This window comes from Protopterus annectens, chromosome 3.part0 (assembly GCF_019279795.1).
Source record: "Protopterus annectens isolate FY-2018-M chromosome 3.part0, PAN1.0, whole genome shotgun sequence".
NCBI classification, from domain to species: domain Eukaryota; kingdom Metazoa; phylum Chordata; order Ceratodontiformes; family Protopteridae; genus Protopterus; species Protopterus annectens.
Genome location: NC_056731.1, coordinates 1596267888 through 1596289837, shown reverse-complemented (window position 1 = coordinate 1596289837; position 21950 = coordinate 1596267888). Strand labels below are relative to the sequence as shown.

At 38.3% G+C, this 21950-nt stretch overlaps 1 protein-coding gene across 1 annotated transcript in view; it reads right to left on the bottom strand.

Annotated features, from left to right (window-relative positions):
- The window catches only part of LAPTM4B (lysosomal protein transmembrane 4 beta), an 813365-nt gene extending 797065 nt beyond the window's left edge, over positions 1-16300 (bottom strand). Inside the window, exon 1 of the mRNA XM_044065632.1 lies at positions 16058-16300. Coding sequence (XP_043921567.1) covers positions 16058-16156 — 99 coding nt within the window. The 5' untranslated portion in view covers positions 16157-16300. The remainder of the gene's footprint in view (positions 1-16057) is intronic.
- Between the last annotated feature and the right edge of the window lie 5650 nt (positions 16301-21950).

Below are 21950 nucleotides of genomic sequence, written 5' to 3'. Positions count from 1 at the left end.
GTCAACAACAGCCAAGAGGTCAGCTTGAAGTAATAAGTACTTAATCCTGAAGAAAGCCACAGAGAGGAACAATGGCAAATTGCTGGCAATGAGCACTGTGAGTTTTACACATGGCTGAAAGGCTTTACCTTTCTGATCTCTAGACAATGAACAAGCCTTGTGGCTACCCCCATCTCACCTTAACCATATATGCTAACTCTAGTCCAGACCATGATGCTTACCCTAACTCTAATCCTGCAAATTAACTTATAGAAAACCCTTTTCCTAATAGTACCACAATGCAAGACAGTAGGACATACATATACACACTATCAAAAACAAACACCACTGAACCTATTCACTAAATTAGCCCTTACTCAAACCTTAACCATGCAACACTTGCACACATACATGCACCATCTAGCTCATTACCTAGCCATTACTCTAACCCTAACCTGCAAACACTGTCTCTCTCTCTCTCTCTCCCTCCCGCATATAGACACACACAAACTTGCATGTGTATGTAGACTCACACACACCCAAATATGCACACACACACACACACACACACACACACACACACACACACACACACACACACACACACACACACACACACACACACACACACACACACACACACACACACACACCATTCCTAACTTATTATACTCACATACAGTTGAAGCTCTGGCATTTGACAAATAAAGCATTTATAATTAAGTGTTTCCTATGTACTTCAAGAGCTGAGCACAATGTCAAACAAAATTTCTATTCAACAGAGTGTCAGGCAAATATATATTTATATATAAATAAATAAAAACATGTGTATGTACGTATGTATGCATGTATGTATGTGTGTGTGCATATATATATATATATATATATATATATATATATATATATATATATATATATATACACATATACATACACATAGGTTTACCATCATAAGGTCAACCGGTGGATGGTCGAGCACATATGTCCAAAAGGAGTGTGGCAACATCCCACAATTGCGAATGCAGATCTTGTGAATCACAAAATACTGTCCCCTTTTTGACCCAAATCATTTATCATAGCAATCATTTTTGGAAGTAGAGCAGTCAGAAATGTCGATTTCAGTGTTTTTGTGACATTCCAACCATTTGGCATGGCAGGATTCGCTAATAAAATTCACACATATACAGGTTTGAGCACTGTGTGCTCAACCTTATGATGGTAAACCATATATATATATATATATATATATATATATATATATACTCACACACACACACACACACACACATATATATAATATATATAGACACATACACACACACACACACATACACACAGATAGATAATAAGTCTAACATTGCTGCACCTCAGAGAAGGAAGAATACTCAAAAGATATTGATGGCTTGGGGGTTTGTATAATAGTTAATGTATTTACCTCAGAGACAGAATGTACAGGGTTTGATTCTTACCTCTGAAAGGGGAAATTGACTATCCTTAAAATAGCCCACAAGTGCAGCTAGCCAAGGGCTTACTTATGAACAGTTACATTTTGTATTCATGTTTTAAACTGCCCTCCTCACACATTTCATGCCATACATGAATATAGCTTATTTCAGTGAAGCTGCTTTCACTGGTAGATTTAACTGGCAAATTACAGAAGTTTGTTCTGCATGGAGAAAAGCTTTCATAACCACCTATGGCATCCAGCCAAAAGTAATTGACTCCAAGATTATCAAACCTTGTTGTGAGTTATACCTTCTGTGAGTTATCCATTTGTTCTATCAGTGTCAATCTAAAAGGCTTCACTGAATCTGTTCTCAGATGACTGTCCAATTACAGCTATACAGTTATAGTGCATATAGTGTTGGCCTGCCCTGCATCTCTATATTAATACTTATGAATCTCCCAAGTACCTTGAGCACTGCTGTGATATTGGACAGTCTTAATATTACTGTACTGTGCACCCTGTGCGGTTTTATGCATTCCTGAACAACTTGTGCACCGTTAATACATATACTGCACAGAGTTACACATCTGTGTTCCCAGGTAGTAATGAATAAAAGTGTGCATTACAGTGCTGAAGGACACGACACAGACTACTGCTGCTCTGTTCTCCCAGTGTGGTCTGATACCCTGTGCTGCATTAATGCATGCAGTACACATTTTTACTGTGTTGCGATGTAAGGGGTAGAATATTGCTGTGCTGTGCTCCCTGTCATGTGTTAACCATCCCTAAATGCCTTGTGCAGTATTAATGTAAACAGTGCACAGAGCTACACCACTGTGATGCAGAATTCTGCAGTGCAGAGTTAACCATGTAGTATAACACATTCTGAGTACCTTGTGTAGTATTAAACCATGTAGTGCCCAGAGCTATACAGACTACTGCTGTATAATGCTTCTAGAGTGGTGTTTGCTGTATGTCTTAAGAAGGATTAATACAAATAGTGCATAGAATGACAAGGCTGTGATATAGATTACATAGTGCTATTGTCTTATGCTGCCAGTATGGTGTTACACATCACAAATACACTGTTTAGCATTAATATGTATGTGCTGAGAGCTGCTGCATGGTAATGTAGAGGAAAAAGTATTTCTGCTGCTGTGCTCATGGTGAGGTGGTGTAAGTCCCATGTACTTTCTTCAGTATTAATCCAGAGCACATAGGGTGATACTGCTGCAGTAGATAAGACAAATCAGCCTTGCATGTGGTGTTATTTACATCATGAAGTATCACTACATTCAGTGTATGGAGCTACACTGCTGTTATGTATGGCACAATGTACTTCTGTGCATATTCTCAGTGCAGAATTATACATCTTGAATACCTTATATACTATTAATATATAATGTGCACAGAGCTGCAATACTGTGATGCAGGGTAGACTTTAGTGTTGTGCTGCTGTATTAGCTGTGTAGTGATATACATCCTGAGTACCTTATACAGGATTAATGAATACAATGCATACAGCCACACTGCTGTGATGTTGTAATACATAGTACTGATGTGCTGAACCATGCTCTTTGTGTAATGTTATACACCCTGACCACCTTGTACACAATTAATGCATACAATAAACAGAGCTACAGTGCTGCAGTGCAGGGCACAGAACATTGTTGGGCTTGCTCCAAATGTAATGTTATACATTTCCCCAAGTATTATGCCACTTTTGTCATATAATGTACATAGATACATTGATATGCTCACAGTAAACAGTAACTTCCCCAATTACCTTGTGCTCTGTTACAGTGCTGCTCTGTTGTGCATCTTACATCTCCGTAAATGAACGTCCAACCACTTCTACACTATAACCTTGTAGGATACCTAGTGATGCTATATTGTATGTTGTGTGTGTGTGTGTGTGTGTGTGTCTATATACATTCTTTGAGTGGGAGGCACACAGTGCTGCAGTTCTGGGCAGATTCCACATAATATTCTCCTCCCAAAGTGACTGTCTCACTATTAAATAGTAGAGTGCACAGTGCTGTGTACCTTTATACTTCTGCATACACCCCCAAGTATGTGGAGTATAACTACAATGCAGGTTGCACAGCACTGCCTTTTCACGTGCCCTAGTTTATGAGTCTGCAGTACTTGAAGCATAATTACAATGTAATGCATTACGTATTAAACTGCTGTGCAACTTAGTAACACTCCCCAAGCACCAATCTTATGTTCATTGCTAAGGGCACTGTCGAATTTATAATCCATACTGTTACTCTGCTGTACACCAGTTATTTTAGTGTAATACAAACATTGATCACCATATGACAGCTGCATTGTTTATCTTAAAAATGCAAGTGATATATTACTAGCAAAACCTGTATAATTAACAACAGGTATGAAACTGGAGAATTCGTAATTGTATCTTTGCTTTATCTAAGATAAAAAAACTAGTTTATGATAACTAATCTATTGTGCACAGTATACGTTACACTGTAATACAAGGCAGTGTGCTAAGGATGGGATTTTGGTAAATGATAAAACAACAATGCAGCTTTGTAGCAAGAAAGTAACAGAGCAATGTGGCATATACAAAAATTAAAACAGACTCTCTTTAGTTCCATCTTTATTGTACCATAGCTACCAGCATCTATTTTTCAAATAAAAAATTAATTTTTTGGTAGTTCCACAACTGAAATACATATATGTAAATGATCCTGTTTATTTAAGATTTTCTTTAACAGGACATTCAAGTCTCAGAAAGATAAGTATGTGAAATACTGATAAATGTATTTGTCTAAATTCTAATAAAACAATGGAGGTTATAAGCAAATATTTTTGTACTGTAAAAACAAACGCTTGCATTGACTAGGGGTTTCAGTAATGATAAAAGACAGTAGCCTCAGTGACTCTGTCATGAGCAATCCCATTTCAGAAACAACTTAGAATACGTACCGTAGTGGGGAGTAACATAAGAATGAGACAGATGCAAAGCACGCTCTGTCTTAGGTTAGCTCTGTTCTGTGGTACTCCAAAAAAGACTGAAGAAGATACTATCTACTGCTAAGAACTACACATTGATATAACAATAGATTCATGCTGAGCAACACATAGCTAATATCAGCTTTAATCAGACCAGTAAAAAATCTATTCCACCTTCTAGTGGAAAAACTTAAATGCAATCCTTGTTCCACTGTTAGAAAGACATGGCAAGACACTTAAACAGCATAAGTGACTGCTTTTTAAATGATATGTATTCTTAGCTTCAAGAAGCATGCAATGAAAAACCCATCTGCATTAGCAGAAAAGTAAGCATGCATATTAAGGCAGCCAAGGAAAGTAGCCACAGTGGACTAACCCGTATGACACATTATAACCATACCCCAACTATTACGTGTTGCCTAGAAATGACAATCATCTTTTTTACTGCTACTTTTATGACTATCGTGTTCCCTTTTTATTTCAATAATATGAATTAGCTGCTCTGCTTTATTTGCAATGACATAAACACAAATTACAAAAAGAGGGTCTCTTGCTCATTTTGAGCAAATTATGTACAACAGACTTAACTAATGGTTTGAAAGGGTAGGCTATGTGGCCTAATGTATAAAGCATCTGACTTCAAATAAGAAGATTGTAGGTTTAAGCCCTTCTATGGTTATCCAAAAGCAAGGTCTAGTGACTAGGATTTGGTACTCTCACCACCTTGGCCTGGCTTTAATTCCCGGTCATGGAACTTTAAATGCATTTGGAGGAGAGGGTTGGCTTTAATGGTTAAGGTCTAGGGGGAGGGTTTGGCATAATAGTTAAGGTCTTTACCTCAAAGATATAGGATAATTAAAGGTCACCCATTGGTGGGAACTCCAGTATTTCCAAATCCAATCTGGTTTTATACAGGGAAGGTGCTTCAGGACAAACCATAATTCTAATACAGGATTGTCATGACTCCAAGTATTTAGACCAATCCCTTCATCTAAATAATTTTATATCTAAAAACAAAATAAATACAGTTCTAAATTCTCTTTCTGCAAAATAAATAAGTAAATGAATAAATAAATAAATAATCCAATTCTAAATTATCTTTCTTCAAAAAAGGGACTGACTCCAGATCTCTTTACAGGTTTTATATGTATTACCAATATGCTATTACTTTAAAGCCTGTTCTTTTTTATGTATAAACTGATAATCAATCAATTCCAGGCTGAATTTCACAAAATGGTTTATAGACATTTTTGTGGTAAACCACATACACAGTACATACCTTGATTATGGCCCTTGGTAATTGGTTAGGCTGGGCTTGTAATAGTCTGTATACTGATAGCCTAGTAAATAACTATGAGCTTATGAGATAAAGTTAACCATGCACAGCCTGTTAAAATATGGTGAGAAATATACTAAAGTTTGTTCTTCTGTTTGCAGATGACAGCTTTTTTATCACTGTGAAGCTAATCAGTGCATTGCCAAAAAAGTCCAGAATATTATCCCACAGTTACTTGTAGTTAAGTTAATAAGTACTTGCATGCAGTCATTATATATTTTGATGTGTTTTTTTTCTATAATAAACATGCCACTGTCATACCCCTAGTTTGAGTGGCCTCTGGCAATACCCACAGGGCACTCCTCTTAAGGAACTCTCTATCAAGGACCAGCACACCCCACCTACTAGCTTCATAAAACTATTCGAACTGAGGGGTGATGAAGAATACTCTTGGTGCAGGCAGGTTTCTCCCGGCATGCAACACTTCATTAGGTGTTAGCATTCACCTCTTCTCTGTCATACAACTTATACCTGCACTGCTGCATTGTTTATTTCAGAAACACAATCATTTATTGTACATATCCAGCATTAAACTGACCATAGTGCAAAGATTACTTGAGAGATGTTAATGTGTATCAGTGATGCTAAATTTTAAATAATTGCATTTGTTGCACTACAGCTTGTTTTTTTTCACTCCCAACAAATGCTTTGGGAGCTTTAGGATCATATTGCTATTCACATTAACATAATTCTAGTATGGTGTTTCTGTAAACTCATCAGCCTGCTGTCATGGAATGATACAGCTCTCACAGTTAGATCTGTTTTGAAGAAATGTGTTTGCATCTGTGTCTTTAGCAAGCCAGTTTAACTGAATGCTGATATGCTATTCCCAGAGGACACTTCTATTGGTGTGTAAGGCTACATGACAGATGGTGGAACATTTCAGATCCTTGTATTATGTTACATGCTGAAATGTTGGACAGCTCCCTTCACCAGTACAGCCTAATACAGTGTATACCTATACCTGCAACCAAATCCGGGTAATGGAAAATCTCTATGAACATCTTCAGTATTTTGTGTGGTTTCTAAACATGATCATATTACTAAGCAATGTGATAGTTTGTGTTTACAGCGTACCCAACATGGCCTCTAAAACATCACCTTTTATCCTCTTACTGAATCACACAAAATACATGATTCATTAGCACAGTGCTGAAACCGACATTTATTCGATCTATATAACTGTTGCTAAGAGTATACATTTTTCTGGATGTTATTCCTTTTTAAATGTTTTTGCACTGTGATTTATTTCTATATCATATTATGCACTGATTCTTGAATTAATATTTGTCTATAGGAGCATATAACCTTTGTAATCTTTTTTAACAAGTTTGTTTGTGTTTATCAACATTTATGAACTATTTCTACAAATATCAAGAAATGTTATATTGGGAAAGTTAGGAGATGTCTGAATGTCTCTGTGACATCACAAAAGTGAGACAAGAATGATTGGTGACTGCCTGAATGTCAAAGGAATACCTGTGTTGATTTACAAGCAGTGTTCTTTACTAAGGTTTCTGTGAGTAAAATGCCATTTTCCCATTACAGAGAATATGTTCATTGCTATAAGTGATTTCTCAAGAGGCTGGATATTAAATGAATCATTACAGTATAGTATTACAAACCAGAAGATTCCAGCAGTTTACTGTATCTCGTTGAACAAATCACTATCTCTGTGATATGTATTTTATTTATTCTTGCTATCAATTGGATCAAAAGCACAGCCTTCAAGAAAGTGACAGCCAATGATATATCATCTTTATTTTGTACTATCTAGCTTACACCTGCTGTATGGTATTAAAAGAGTGCAACACTGCAATGTGAGGGAATACATCTTACAATATCTGGCATCTGGGTTAGGAAAACATCGGAGGATTTTAAAGGGGAGAATGAACGAGCCTTCAAGGCTGAGATGAACATGTCTACCATTGCCACATAGCAGTTTATACATGGTATGCATAAAAAAATTCTTATAGTAGTCATGTCTTTGCTGGTGGGACTCACGTGACAGTTTCATTTCTGCATACAGCACATTATAATAAGGTTTGCATAAGCTCAGAATAACAGGTAAAAGGAAAACAGTTTCAGTACCTGTGAAACAAAGATGCAAGTAACATACCTATAGCTTCTCACCAATGATTACATCAGTGCGTGCATCACTCACCCTACATCCACCTACAAGGAGAATGAATTCAGAAGAGGGACAGTAATGCTTGGACATTTGAAAAACTCATAAACAAAAATTAGCTAAACTCTATAGAGGAGCTCAGAAGTATATGCAAACAAATTGAATCGTGCTCGCAGACACACACACACACACACACACACACACACACACATACACACACACACACACACACACACACACACACACACACACACACACACACACACACACACACACACACACACACACACACACATCCCAGGAAGAACCTCAAAAAGGAGCACTGAGTGACCAAACTCTGTGGCATAGAGGGATAAAGCCCCAAATGTGCCCCATACAACCTTTGTTCAATTAGCAACATAGAAATCTGAAAAAGCTGGATGAGGACAGTGCAAGTGAACAGCTAAGACCAGTTCATCTAGAGGGAGAGCTAGGTAGTCTTCCGGTCTGGCCTGCTATATTGCTGACGACAACATGAGTATTAGAGGTATAGAATGCAGCACTATGAATCAGCCTGATGATCATGCTGCATATGAAGCTACAGGGACCATCATGTCTGGAAGTAACCATGTGTCTCCCTAGAAGATCTATGACAGAAGTCAGCATTGCAATAGGGAGAGGCCAGGCTGGGGGGGGGGGGGGGTAGATGCCTCATGTGTATGTACAAATGGGCTTGGGCTATCATCCTGATCAGGAAATGAATGGAGAGAAATAAATGGGACTACAGAGGGCTGACAGTGGAGATTGACAGTCTGCAGGGCTTAAACAAAAACAGCACCAGATGACAGATAATGAGGCCAGAGCATCTGGCATGAGAAACACAGCAGACCTTCAAAAATATATTAAAAATAGTAGAATGTCATCTTAAAAGTTTATTTTAAATATCCTTTTTAACATACCCATAATTCTCTTTTGTTTTAGAGGTTGAATACTGATTCACATTTATTTTCGAGTACAGTTTACAGTTTGGGTGATTAATGTGCAATCTCTGTGATAATCCAGCAGTCTCTGTGTGATACAAAGCTATGCAATCCTGCAGTCTATGCCTGTTACAAGCTATGCAAGCTTACATTCTACATGTGGTACAGAGCCATACAATTCCCAGAGTCTATGGCTTGTGCAAAGCTACGCAGTCCTGCAGTGTATGTGTGGTGCACAGCCATGCAATCTTGTAGTCTACGCCTGTTGCAAAGCCATGCAATCCTGCAATCAACACCTGTTGCAAAGCAATGTAGTCTTACATTCTATGTGTGGTGCAAAGCCATCCAATTTAGCTTGTGCAAAGCTGCGCAGTACTGCAGTGCATGTGTGGTGCATAGCCAAGCAATCCAGCAGTCAATGGCTTGTATAAAGTCAATGCAGTCCTGCAGTGCATGTGTGGTGCAAAGCCAAGTGATCTTGAAATCTGTATATGGTCCAAAGATGTGCAATGTTACTGTCCTTCTGTGATGCAATACCATGCAATCCTGCAGAGTGTCTGTGTGGTGCAAAGCTATCCCTCTGAGAGATTCTGAGAATCACTGCAGCTCATTAAACATTGAGGAGAAAATGTCTGTTTTCTCCAAAACAAGTACTTAATCTACACTATAAGATGTGTTGGAAAAATCATAAAAAAGTGTCCTGATGGCTGGCTTTACACTGTACTGGATAAATTGTAAGGAACATCATCAGATTAGAACTAGTACAAACCTCAGAACCATAGATGTCATTTGAAATATGGACATCAGTTTCCTTTATTTAAAACTTCTAACAAGTTCTGAAACATAAAGGTACCATAAAAAATAATAAAGCAATAAACACTCAAAGTTATTTATCTCACATAAATTTCATTTGTGTTAACTATTTACTGTGACTGAAGCCGATCTGGTCAAATACCAAATCATTAAGATATGAGTCAGTGATTTATCTTCATTGATTTTATATTGCAAATGATGTACCCAGTTGTGGCTTTTTTCAGCAATACCCATATTTATGTGGACATGATAAGATGAAGTATTTAGGAATACAGATTAAAAAGACGTGCTATGGCAGTTATTGATATGGATAGTAAGACACAAGCACAGAACATATTTTAGTCCCTTTAGTTTTATATACAAGTCAGGTATATTTTATCAACCAGAGAAGTTGTGGACAATAATTAATAAAAAGTTGAAGGAATTTATTTAGGAGGGGAAGAGGGCAAGAGTTAAGTGGATAAAATGATGCTCCTCATAGAACAAGGTGGTTAAGGATTACTCAATTTGAAATTCTATTTTAAAGCCACACTGTTAAGGCTCATATACAAGCAGAATGTTATAATTCAAAGTGGAAAGGAATGATGATGAAGTACGGGGGGGGGGGTTCAAGAAATAAAGAGAGTGGGATTTTGAATGCAGATCCTTAAGTAAAATGATAACCACCATACAAAATATTATATTCATAAAGTTGCAGAAAGTATTCTAAGAACTAAGCCAACACAGAAATGGAGAAATAGATTTTGCCAATAGGGATGACTGCAAGTAGGGGTGAAGAAAATAGGCAAAAGGGGGGGGCTGGAATTTACTGGAGAAAAGTGACAAAGGAACCAAGATACTAGGAGCAAATAACTAGAGAAGTAAAGGTAATAGAGTGGTATGAGGCCAAGAAGGATGAACTGCAGGTTAGAGACACCCTTCCCTATCAGGGATTGATATCAGAGTACAGGCAAACAGAAAGGGATAGAGGAGTTCTAAGTGAAAGACCTGCTCTTGTAGAGTTCTCAGTCAAATCTAGAATAGACATTGCTGTTAGAAATAGGAATATAAAATATTACAATATGATCAATCAGAGGAGGTTAGAAAAGATCGAGTAGAAAGACTGGAAAAGCAATTTACAATGAAACAATGGGAAGACATATGTATGGCTCCAAGTATGCAATACATTCCAGAAGGTTTAGAATTGTTGCTTGGAAGTGTTTGCATAGGTATTTTTATACTTCAAGCAGACAGACTTCAAATAATTTTTCCTTGGGTAGATAGTAAATGTTGGAGGTGTGATGGAGAAAAAAACAGGCAACTTGAAGCTTATTTTTTGAGTGTAATGAGTTGGCAAATTTTAAAAATTCCCTACAGAGTACTATTGTCAGAAATATTGGGGAAGGAAATAGCTGAAACTAAGGAAATGATTCTTTTGAGCTGGGACACTGGATCTGAACTGTCTAAACATAGTAAGGCCTTATTAAGATTAGTTCTGCTGGTTGCCAAAAAAACAATGGGATATGTTGGGACAATACATGCAGAATAATGCTCAAAGGGAGAGGAGTGAGGTTTAAGAAAGGCATGAATTGAATGATTTATGTAATGTTGAACTGAAAAACAGTTGTTATAAAGAAAGAAAATGTAATGTAGAACGTGTGCAAATGGGAAAATAGTAATATGGTTTGTTTTCTTTTCCATTACTGTATGTAAACCTGTCTTAAGCGATAATTTAATAAAGATGTTTAAAAAAGATACAAGTCAATCTTCAATGTATTTTATTTTATTTTTTACAAAACATTCTGTGACCAGATTCTCAAGATGGATGGTGTGTTTGTGTTTATACATATGGATAGAAATATATAGAATGACAAAACAGAGAAAATGCATAGGGATTCACCACTTGAGCTAGTCACACCAATACATCTAACTCATGAGTCCTAGTTATTTAGATACTTGGACTTTTCAAATTATGGCTGAGTCAACATAAGAAGTTATGCTTCAATACAACTGCATTATATTTTAGCTCCAGTGTGTTCAGGCTTGCAGTTTAGTGTTAATATAGTCTGGAGCAGCTGCTGCATGCCAAACTGTGCATACCTTTTTCAGTCTGGGCGTACACACACATATAAATGTGTTATATCTGCGTATTTCATTGCCATGTATTTATATGGTAACAATGAAGATTCCCTCATTTACCCATTCCCAAATAATCTACATTTAAAGTGGAATAATTTCAACAGAGCTTTGAATTAATATGAGACCTTCTTCTACTTGCATGATGTCTGGCAATTTAGCACACAGGGTTAGGAATGTCTAGTAGTCAGTTTCTTCTTGTAGTCCTAGGTTTGATTCCTTCAATTTCCACTTACAAACTGCAATATTTTCAGTGAGTCACTTAAAGACAGTACTCCTGGGTCACCACAATTTTAATCTTAGTAGGCTTGTCAGCCCAATCAAATTAAAAAAGAGGTAAAATCTCTTTCAGAAGATTGGCAAAGAACTTTGCACTTGCATACATCACACAAAGTAAAAAAAGACATGCATTGCATATGGGAGTATCAGGGTACATGATACTACTAGATAAATGAAGAGGGAGAAAAGACAATGAAAAATACAATTAGGCTAAGCACTATCCAAATGTGAATAATGTATTATAGCTAAAGGATGGGTTTGGCATCATGGTTAAAGTCTTCACCTCATTGACACAGTGTACAGGGTTCACATATGACCTCAGGTTATTGGCTTGGGCTAAAATGGTCCTTCAGGGCATTTAGCCTAGTATTCACTTAACCCCATGGCTCTGATAAAGACAGGCAGACAGGAATGCTCAACCTTCCATAACCCCACACATAAACCCTAGAAACTTCCTAACATTCCCCCCTCCTAATAAATGCCCATGATACATGGGGCACAACTAGGTTGTGTTGTGTTGCATCGCTAAACTTAGAAAGGCCATGTTGGTTGTTAGCTTAGTATATATCTATGAACCAAGTGCTGGAACATGCCGAGACAATGTTGTTGGGTAATGAGTTACAGTGTCTTAATCGTTTCATTTTTATGTCTATTCTCTGTACCACAAGTCTCCATTTTATAATCCTGAGAATGTACTGCAGCCAAGCATCATTGCAATATAACATTTCTCTGGTGTTTTAACTCAGTAAAGTCCTGCTCCAGGATATTGACTAGAGTAAACCTGTCCTAACATCACACTCACACACACACACACACACACACACACACACACACACACACACACACACACACACACACACACACACACACACACACACACACACACACACACCTTGTGATATTGTACTGCTGAAGAGTGCTTGTTTGAGTAAACAATTAGCAAACAGTGGGGTAATCTGGCACACAGATCACATGATTGTGAAAAGTCATGACAATAATTGTCCCTCAGAAGCATAATTAGTCATTGTATATATTACCATGTCCTGCATTTAATGCTTTCTTTAATAATCAAAGTGCTGATAACATACTTTGAAGCATATATTGTGAACCATATAACAGTACATGGTTTCCAGTCATACACCAACATCAGTGGCTTTTTGCTTTTCTGCATTACTAAAGATTTATACATCTTTCTGCAGTCTTGGGCCAGTGTGCTCAAGCATTTATATTTTTTCATTAGTAAGTTGCATGTTTCCCATGATACCTTGGTAAACTGAAGTTTCTAAATGCCTTTTTACATAACGTTAATTTAAACATTTTGTGTTTTGCACCACTGATGAAAACTCCCCGATGACCTATCCCCCATCCTCTTTTGCTATCAGTTAATTTTAACTAACATAATCCATGTCTGTTTTTAGTTTACCATGTGTATATGATACATGGTGAGAAAACTGTGGCAAGGCAATGGAACACATTTGCAAGTAAGAGACATAACTCCCTGAATTTAAGTCACCAATATTTGCTTCCATGAAAGAAAAAACACACAAGAAACATTTTATATATAGGGTTGCACCTCCAGTACACCACGCTCACCAACTCAAATGTAAAGAACTAAGTCAATGACTGCTGCACATTCGAAGCCAAGTTTTAATAATGGCAGCCTTAGCATCCCTCTAGTAAAATGAAGACCCATTCTGAGATGATCAGTGTTATTAAAGCATGATCTTTAGACTACTGTTGAGAATCATAAGCTATAAGAAATATTAATCAGGGAGTTCCATGCCACATAGGTAAAGCCCTGACTATGACCCAGGAGAATTCACATCAGCTAGTGACTCAGATGTTGAAAAACCTCACCACAAATGTTGGAGTCAGCTGCTGATGTTAGCTTACCTATCCAGAAGGGAGGCAGCTCAGTGAACTGTAAAAATGGTACCCAACACAGGCTCAGCTAAAGCAACATAAAGGGCAAGAGATGAGCACCCACCCATTATGGGTACTCAGACAAGCACTCTTCAGCAGTATATTGTCACAAGGTGTGTGCAATGTTAGGACAAGCTTACTCTAGTCAATATCCTGCAGGAAGACTTTACTGAGTTAAAACACTAGAGAAATGTTATATTGCAGTGATGCTTAGCCGCAGTACATTCTCAGGATCGTAAAACCCCATTGTAGCACTAGGATGGGAACATGTGTGGAAGATTCAGTGTGCTGGAAATGTGGGACAGCCACTCATCCATGCTGCTGTGGTAGTAATAGAGAGATGGAGCAAGCTGAAAACCCTTGTTGGCTGCCTGAATGCTGGCCTCTCCCAAACACTAGCATGAACGGGGAAACTGATGGTCACAGACAGCAGGAAGAAAAACACCAAGTACAAAAAACAAGAAATCTATTAAAAAGAATGTTTGCATAAAACAAAAAAGAAAAACACTTTGTGTGCAACACAGTAAACACATTCTTTATACTTTAGAACTGTAGTGTTAAAATGCTTCGTTTGTGCCTTAGAATATTACTATACAATATGCTATGGTCCTACTCCGCATTAACATGAACATATAGGAAAGTAATTTAATGTATATTTGAATAAATTTGATCACTCTATGAATCTAGGCATGTGACATGAGAAGCCTTACTACCTAAAATACTGATACTGATTCTTTCATGTAGGCTTTTCCATGAGCAGAAATGTGTATTTTTAATTTTTGTTTGGACACATCACTTTTGTTACTTTCCAGATAGTTTGCCATGTACATGACAGTTTGTGCAAAAATGTTTATTTGAAATGCATATCTAACCACATTAGCCACATTCTGTTAAACAAGGAGAAAATAACAGAACACCAACTCACATTAATTATCACATTCCTATTGGAAGAACACTTATGAATACTAGCTTTTGCCATGTTGTTTCAATAACTGATCTGATTTGGAACAGCTGGACTGGGTTATTACTTAATTTTGATGTAGTATCTAGATGTATCAGTTTCTACTACAGATCTGCAACAGAGGTTAAATAAATGCAGAAAGAAAAGCAATGTGTTAGTACTACACTGCTTCCATTTGCACTAAGATTAGCTGGTATTGCAACAAGGGATGTACTCACATACCAAATAATTATACCTGAGTGTTTGTCTGAAGGGGATAACATTCCTGCTGATTTGCAGTTTCAGCTAATTCTTATCTGGGCTTTCTCTGAAAGACCAGAAATAAAATGAGTGGGTGTTCAGTTAGACGTCAGCTGCACATATCTGATAAAAATGAAGGAAAAGAAAAGGAAGGCAAAAACCTGAAAAATACTGCTTTCTGCATCATAACTTGATACTTAATGCAAAAGATTATGAAAGGGAAAGCCTAAAAACTGGATCTTATCAGTTGGAGTATTGGAAATACAGGTCCATTATTTTCCTGAAATGCATAAGATGTAACATCGCAAAATGTAGTTTACTCAAGGGATTTGGGAATTAAAAAGGTACTTAGTTTCAGGAATAGTCTGAATGCAACACATACTGTTCCAGGAATGTGAATTCAAAGAGTTCAAACATACAAGTCGCATAAGTGAAACAAAGCAGGGTAAAAACAATCATTTATAGGAAAGAAAAGGTTATGTGGCTAGTTTCAGGAATAGTCTGAATGCAACACATACTGTTCCAGGAATGTGAATTCAAAGAGTTCAAACATACAAGTCGCTTAAGTGAAACAAAGCAGGGTAAAAACAACCATTTATAGGAAAGAAAATGTTATATGGCTATTTTGTTACCATGCCAAAGCTTGCATCAGTTACTTATGCATAATTTCAGCTGCATGATCACTTTAATACACATGCATTTTCAAACTGAAAAATGCAATGTAACTGCGGCCTTAAATTTGGATAAATTCTGTATTAACACCAATATTATATACTACACAATAAGACAAAAAAATAAGCCTGCAAAATATAGCTCATATGGGGAAAAACTAAGCAAATAGTTACATAATTTGTGTATACCCTTCTTTATTGCACAGAGGAACAAACATATCGCTTACCATGTACCATATCCCTAGGATTATAGTCCCAGTGCGAACATGACAACACAGGCAGCAGCTGTTAGAGTACCATCGATCCCAGGGTGCAATCATCTTCATTTCTTTCACTTTGATGCAGTGTCTAGTTAATGATGAGCTGGCTATCCCTGTTTTCTTTCCCAATGCTCCAGCCTGATTACAGAAGCTCAGGGCACTGCTGTGACCCTTGTATATGAGGAAGGTCTGTGCTGTCTTCTAAGCTGTAGGAGTATTTGCACGCCAGGCAGCTCATGATCGCCATCTGTTGACTGCATGAAATAATGCATGAAAATTTATGACCAGCCATAGCAGATTGTATTCCACAAAAATTTGAAACTCACTTTTTTACCTGCCCTCTAAAAGCCTTATGAAGACAGACAAGTCACATTAGTGTCTTTTTTTCCTAGAGTACACAGTATTTGATAGGGTGGCAGCAGTTCATACAACTGTGGTTGTATTTTCATGATGTACTCCATACCTCTCAACTGTACATTTTCGCAGAATGTCCAGATTTTTGCCTGATATTTGTGGTCTGTTCCTCATAAAATTTGTGATTTTCTGACAAATCACTGGGATGATCTGAGGACTGAGGTCACTAAATAATGATATATATTTGTGTTTCAGACTTCACGTCCTTCAGAAAAATGCATGCTAAGACAAATTCTGTTTTTCAAGCAACGTTCGGTGTTTATACGAACAATATTTAAAATATTTCCCTATTTTGGGACCTTTGTCCAGATCTTTCATGCTAAGAAGTTGAGAGGTATGATGTGTTCACATATGTAATCATCTTATAAAGAACTGTGTTGCATGTCTGTCACATAAGTAGACAATAATGTAAGAGTTTTCATTGACAGAAGATGAACACTCTCTTAGAAGTTTAGAAAACAGGCATTTTGCAACCTGCATATGTTTACAAATCTGAAAATTGTATTACTAGTGACACCTTTTGTTTCAGTTTCTTTTCAGTTGCTACAAATTAGGCACATTTGTGCTGTTCTGTGCTCATTTCCACAGAGCTCAGCAAAACCTGGCATCCTTGTCTGTTGATTGTGAAGTGCTCCTACTGTATCCAGTACCATCCAGGCAAAGATAAGCTACTTTATTTGATTTTTTTTTGCATTTGCACTTCTTTGTTTAAGTGATTGCTACTGTTTTGACTGCATTTCCGAGAATTTAAGTTATTTTTGCCAGAAAAAAAAATCTCTTTCCTGTAAGTGTGGTTTATTGAACTGTTTGCATTTAAAATGTCTTGCAGAGGTGATCTAGCCAGGAAATAGGCACTTTTTTAGGCACTCCTCCTCTCCTCCCTGTTATACACCGCCCCAGTTCTTACCAATATCCAGGCCTCCACTCTAAACAAACTCCAACAGACTTACCATAAAATAGCCAGATTCATTACTAACTCCCCATACAACTCACACCACTGCATTTCTTTAAACTCTCTTCAATGGCTTGAACTTCCCCAATTTCTGTTATCTTATCAATTTCATATGTTACACTCTATTCTTTATAAACCCTCCTTCTGTGCATCTCTATCTTCCTTAGTGTCCATCTACATCCCATCCCAGACCCTCCGTACTTCTAACCAACAATTACTTGATATCTACCACCCAAAAAGGTCAGTAGGAAAACTACTCTACAAACACTCCCCTGCCCATGCTTGGAACAAACTTCCCCTTGACTTACGTTCAATCTCCCACACCTCACACTTTAAAAATGAACTAAAAGCTTATTTTCTCAATTCCAGAACCTGCCCTTGCCATGACCCTACCTAGTCTTCCTTCCCTTTATGTACCCTCAAAAGGACCATACTTAGTACCTCATTACACCTCTCTCCAATGTGTCTACTATGCATTTGCATAATTTTATACAAACAAAAAATGTTTATTGTTGACCTATTGAACTATATCAATGTAAAATTGTTACTTAGCTTCTTTTTAATGCAACTTTAACTTTATGTATCTGACCCAACATATGTGAATCTTTTTGCTATAACTGCTATTATATCAATATTGTTTAAAATTGTACTTGTTTAAAATGTACTACTGGAGCTTTTCTCCTCAGGTCTCCACTGAAAATGGGCCACAAGCCCAGTTGGACAAACCCAGTTAACAAATGTCAATAAATGTCAATAAATAAATAAATAAGTTGTTTTATTGTTTGCATTGCACTTGAGGGTTCCTTTTTGTTGTGTTTTTACATTAGGAAGACCAGATCTCCCATCTTATGACAGAAGGTTTTTCCTTGGACATTCTGAGTTGGGAAGCAGTTCAAAAGAGCTTTAAGTGCTGTCATTTATTGACCAGATGGCTCAGGAGTTAGATTTCAGTTTGTATAAATTAGGCATTTACAGACACAAATGCTTGGACTGTAAAATGTACCTATAAAACTGGTATTAGGACTGTAACCTGTAACTTGGAGAGGCATTGCATGGAATTAAGCTTAGAGAGGCAAGCTTGCCCATCAAACAGAACCAATACCATATCTTAGTACTAGCTAACATCTTGCCCCTAACTCTAATGATCACTCCAGGAGACCTTTGTAAAACTCAGTCCGTAAACCATGATAACCCACTCTAATACAGATCTGGACAACACGAATATTTAATTTCCAAGCATCTCAGTGGCCATCGTGGTATATACTGGCATCCTGAAACAATGCAGCAATTGTCTTATGTTCACAAACAACTAGTTAATCCTTAAAGAAACTAGCACAGTTTGCAAGAGATGGACATACACAATTTCCTCTGAGACAAAAATCTTGCTTACAAACAAGGTTGTCAAGAACACACATACTGTCCACTACACACATAGATCATTTTATGCTGAGATACTAAGAAGCAACCTTTCCAAACTTCAAAGACCTTCTAAGCCTATAAACAGCAATGCCTACCCTCAGCAATCCTTAAAGCACACACCAAAAGCAACACCAAATACCACGCATATGCCTACACCCAATGGACATAAAGAAAGAAGTCCATAAAGCAAGCAAGCACTTTACCGAGAACTCTTATAGGTTCATAGGTTGGTACTAGGCTATCGGCCCTAGGGCCTATGCAAGCCTAGCCATAACAATTCCCTGGATATTTCTTCCCACAATATTTACTTCTCCAGGCCCCTGTCTAGCAGGGCGACTGACATGATCCCTGGGGCGAATTTCCTATCTCCCATCCAATCATCAAGGTTCCTTTTGAAGAGGGCCAAAGAAGCGCTCTGCTTGATATGTATGGGCAGTCTATTCCAGAGTATGGGGAGTCTCTGGGTCAGGAACCTATCCCTCCAGCATGTTTTGTTCATTGTGATGACAAGGTTTAGATCCCTGGAGCATGTGGCTCTGAGGGATTTGGATTTCTTTAAGTGCAGCATGTCCAGCAGCTCAGCGTTTGACATGGCCTTATATGTTAAGCAGAGATCACCTCTGAGTAGACAATATGCCACAGAGTATAGCTGGAGTTTTTTTAGATGGTCAGTATATGGCATCTGCTTTAGGCCTGTGATTCTTTTAGTGAGGTATTTCTGTGGCCATTCAAGCTGTTGTAGATGTCTTGTGAGGTACATACCAAATGGGGCATTATACTCTATAATGGGTCTAATGAGGGATGAGTACAGTGAGACAATGACCTCCTTTTTTCTGGATGAAAAGCCCTTAGTGATGAGGTGTGCCACATAGAAGGATTTCCTGACTGTTGTGGCAATGTGGTTATCGAAAGTGAGACCACTGTCCACCTGTGTCCCTAAGTCTCTCATCACACTTTCGATGTTTAGTGTCCTGCCATCTATGTGGTGATTCATGAGTACATGTTTTTTTCCAAAGGGGATAACTATACATTTCTTGGCATTAAGCTTGAGCCCATGGCTCTGGCACCAGGCATCTGTTTCTGTAAGGCCCTTTTGTAGAATATCCACGTCATTTGGGGATTCAATAATGGCTCCCAGTTTGCACTCATCTGCAAACTTTGTTAGCCAGAGTCCCTTAATGTTGGCCTGTACTTCAGAGAAGTAGATGCCAAACAAGAGTGGTCCAAAGACTGAACCCTGAGGTACTCCACTTGTCACTTGTCTGGAGATGGATTTGGAGTCGGCTACTTTTACTGTCTGGATTCTGTCAGTAAGCCAGTTAGCAACCCATCGAGTGACATAGGGATTTATGCCCAGCTTAGTAAGTTTATCTATGATTCCAGAGTGGGGGATGGTGTCAAAGGCCTTGGCGAGGTCCAGATAGGCTGTGTGGACTGCCTTACCCTCGTCCACAGCTCTGGAAACTGATTCAAAGAAATCAATCAGATTCAGGAGACAAGATCCGCCCTTCACAAACCCAAACTGGGTGGAGTCTAGTGTTTGAAGGTTGCCGATGTCTTTGTTTATAAGTTCCATGATAATGTGTTTCATGCCCTTGCAAATCAGGCTTATCAGACTGATGGGATGGTAGTTTCCAGGATCCAAGGTGGATCCTCCCTTGTGGAGCGGGATAACTGTAGCTGTGCGCCACTCAGTGGGCACGAAGCCTGAGGTGAGGCTATGATTAAACATGACACTTAGGTGAGGTGCCAGTTCATTTTGTAGTTCATGTAGTACACAGCCTGGGATGTCATCTGGTCCCATGGATGCTGTATTCTTAGCTTTGGAGAGTGCAGTTTCTACCTGTGTGGCCGTGATTATCGGAATTTGGCAATCTTTTGGTATTGAGATGGGCCCTTTAGGGGGTGAGAGTGGGGTGAAGTTGGCACTAAATCGATCTGCCAGGATATTGGCAATATCCTTGGGATCAGTATATTTAATGCCATTCTGTTGTAACTCAGGGCAGATCTGAGCATTGCCATTTAGATTTTTGACATAACTATAGAATGCCTTGTGGTTGTCTTCGGAATCTTTGGCAATTTTATTTTCATAACTAGCTTTTGAGGATTTTATGAGGGATCTCAGCTCCTTATTGAGGCTGGTGAGGGAGTTTTTTGCATCCTGGGATTTTCCTCCTTTTTTTGCAACAGTTTCTTCCTTCTGTTGTATAGTTTGTTTATAGCAGGGGACCACCAAATTGGCTTCCTTTTTTTGGGGAAGAGCATCTTGGTTCTATTTGTGATGGCACGATTCATGCACGAGTGGATGTGCTTGTACAGTGCCTTAGTGTAGGATTCTGCAGTCAAACTTCCAGATCCCGTCTGCGTGGGTGTTGTGAAGTTTGTCACTTCTGACTTCAGTAGCTTGAAGTTGGCTTTGGAGAAGTTTTTTAAGGAGGATTCCTTACTGGGGGGTGGGGGTGGGATGTGGAAGTCAAGGGTGATTTGTTTATGGTCAGACCTGACCAATGAGGGGGTGACCACTGGTGTGGAGCATCTATCTCCCATGTTGGTAATGACCAGGTCTAGGATATTGGAGCCCCTGGTGGGACAATGGATTAGTTGATCCAGGGCGTTGGAATTTATGAATTCCAAGAACCGTTGGGAAAAGGAGTACCTGAGTAGTTTTCCCAATTAATGGCAGGGTAGTTGAAATCACCCAGTATTAGGGTGTTTGGTTGTATCTTAATATTTTCCAGCATGTTTAGAAAGGTGTAGTGAGAGTCTTGGGGCATGGATGGGGATCTGTAGCAAGCTACAATTTGGATTGCAGTCTTACCTAGTGTTAGTTGCACCTGGAGAATTTCAGATGCATTGTGTTGGGCAACTAGCCTGGAGGTGTAAATATCCTTGGTGAATATGGACACTCCTCCACCTTTAGTGTTTCGGTCCTGGTTTTGTGGCCTCCACCTTTAGTGTTTCTGTTCTGGTTTTGTTATAAGGAACTCCATTTTACAACACACAGATGCCCCACTCAGCAGACTGGACAAGGAGAAGATAAAGGTTAGTTGCTTATGTGGATCCAGAATCTGCAAG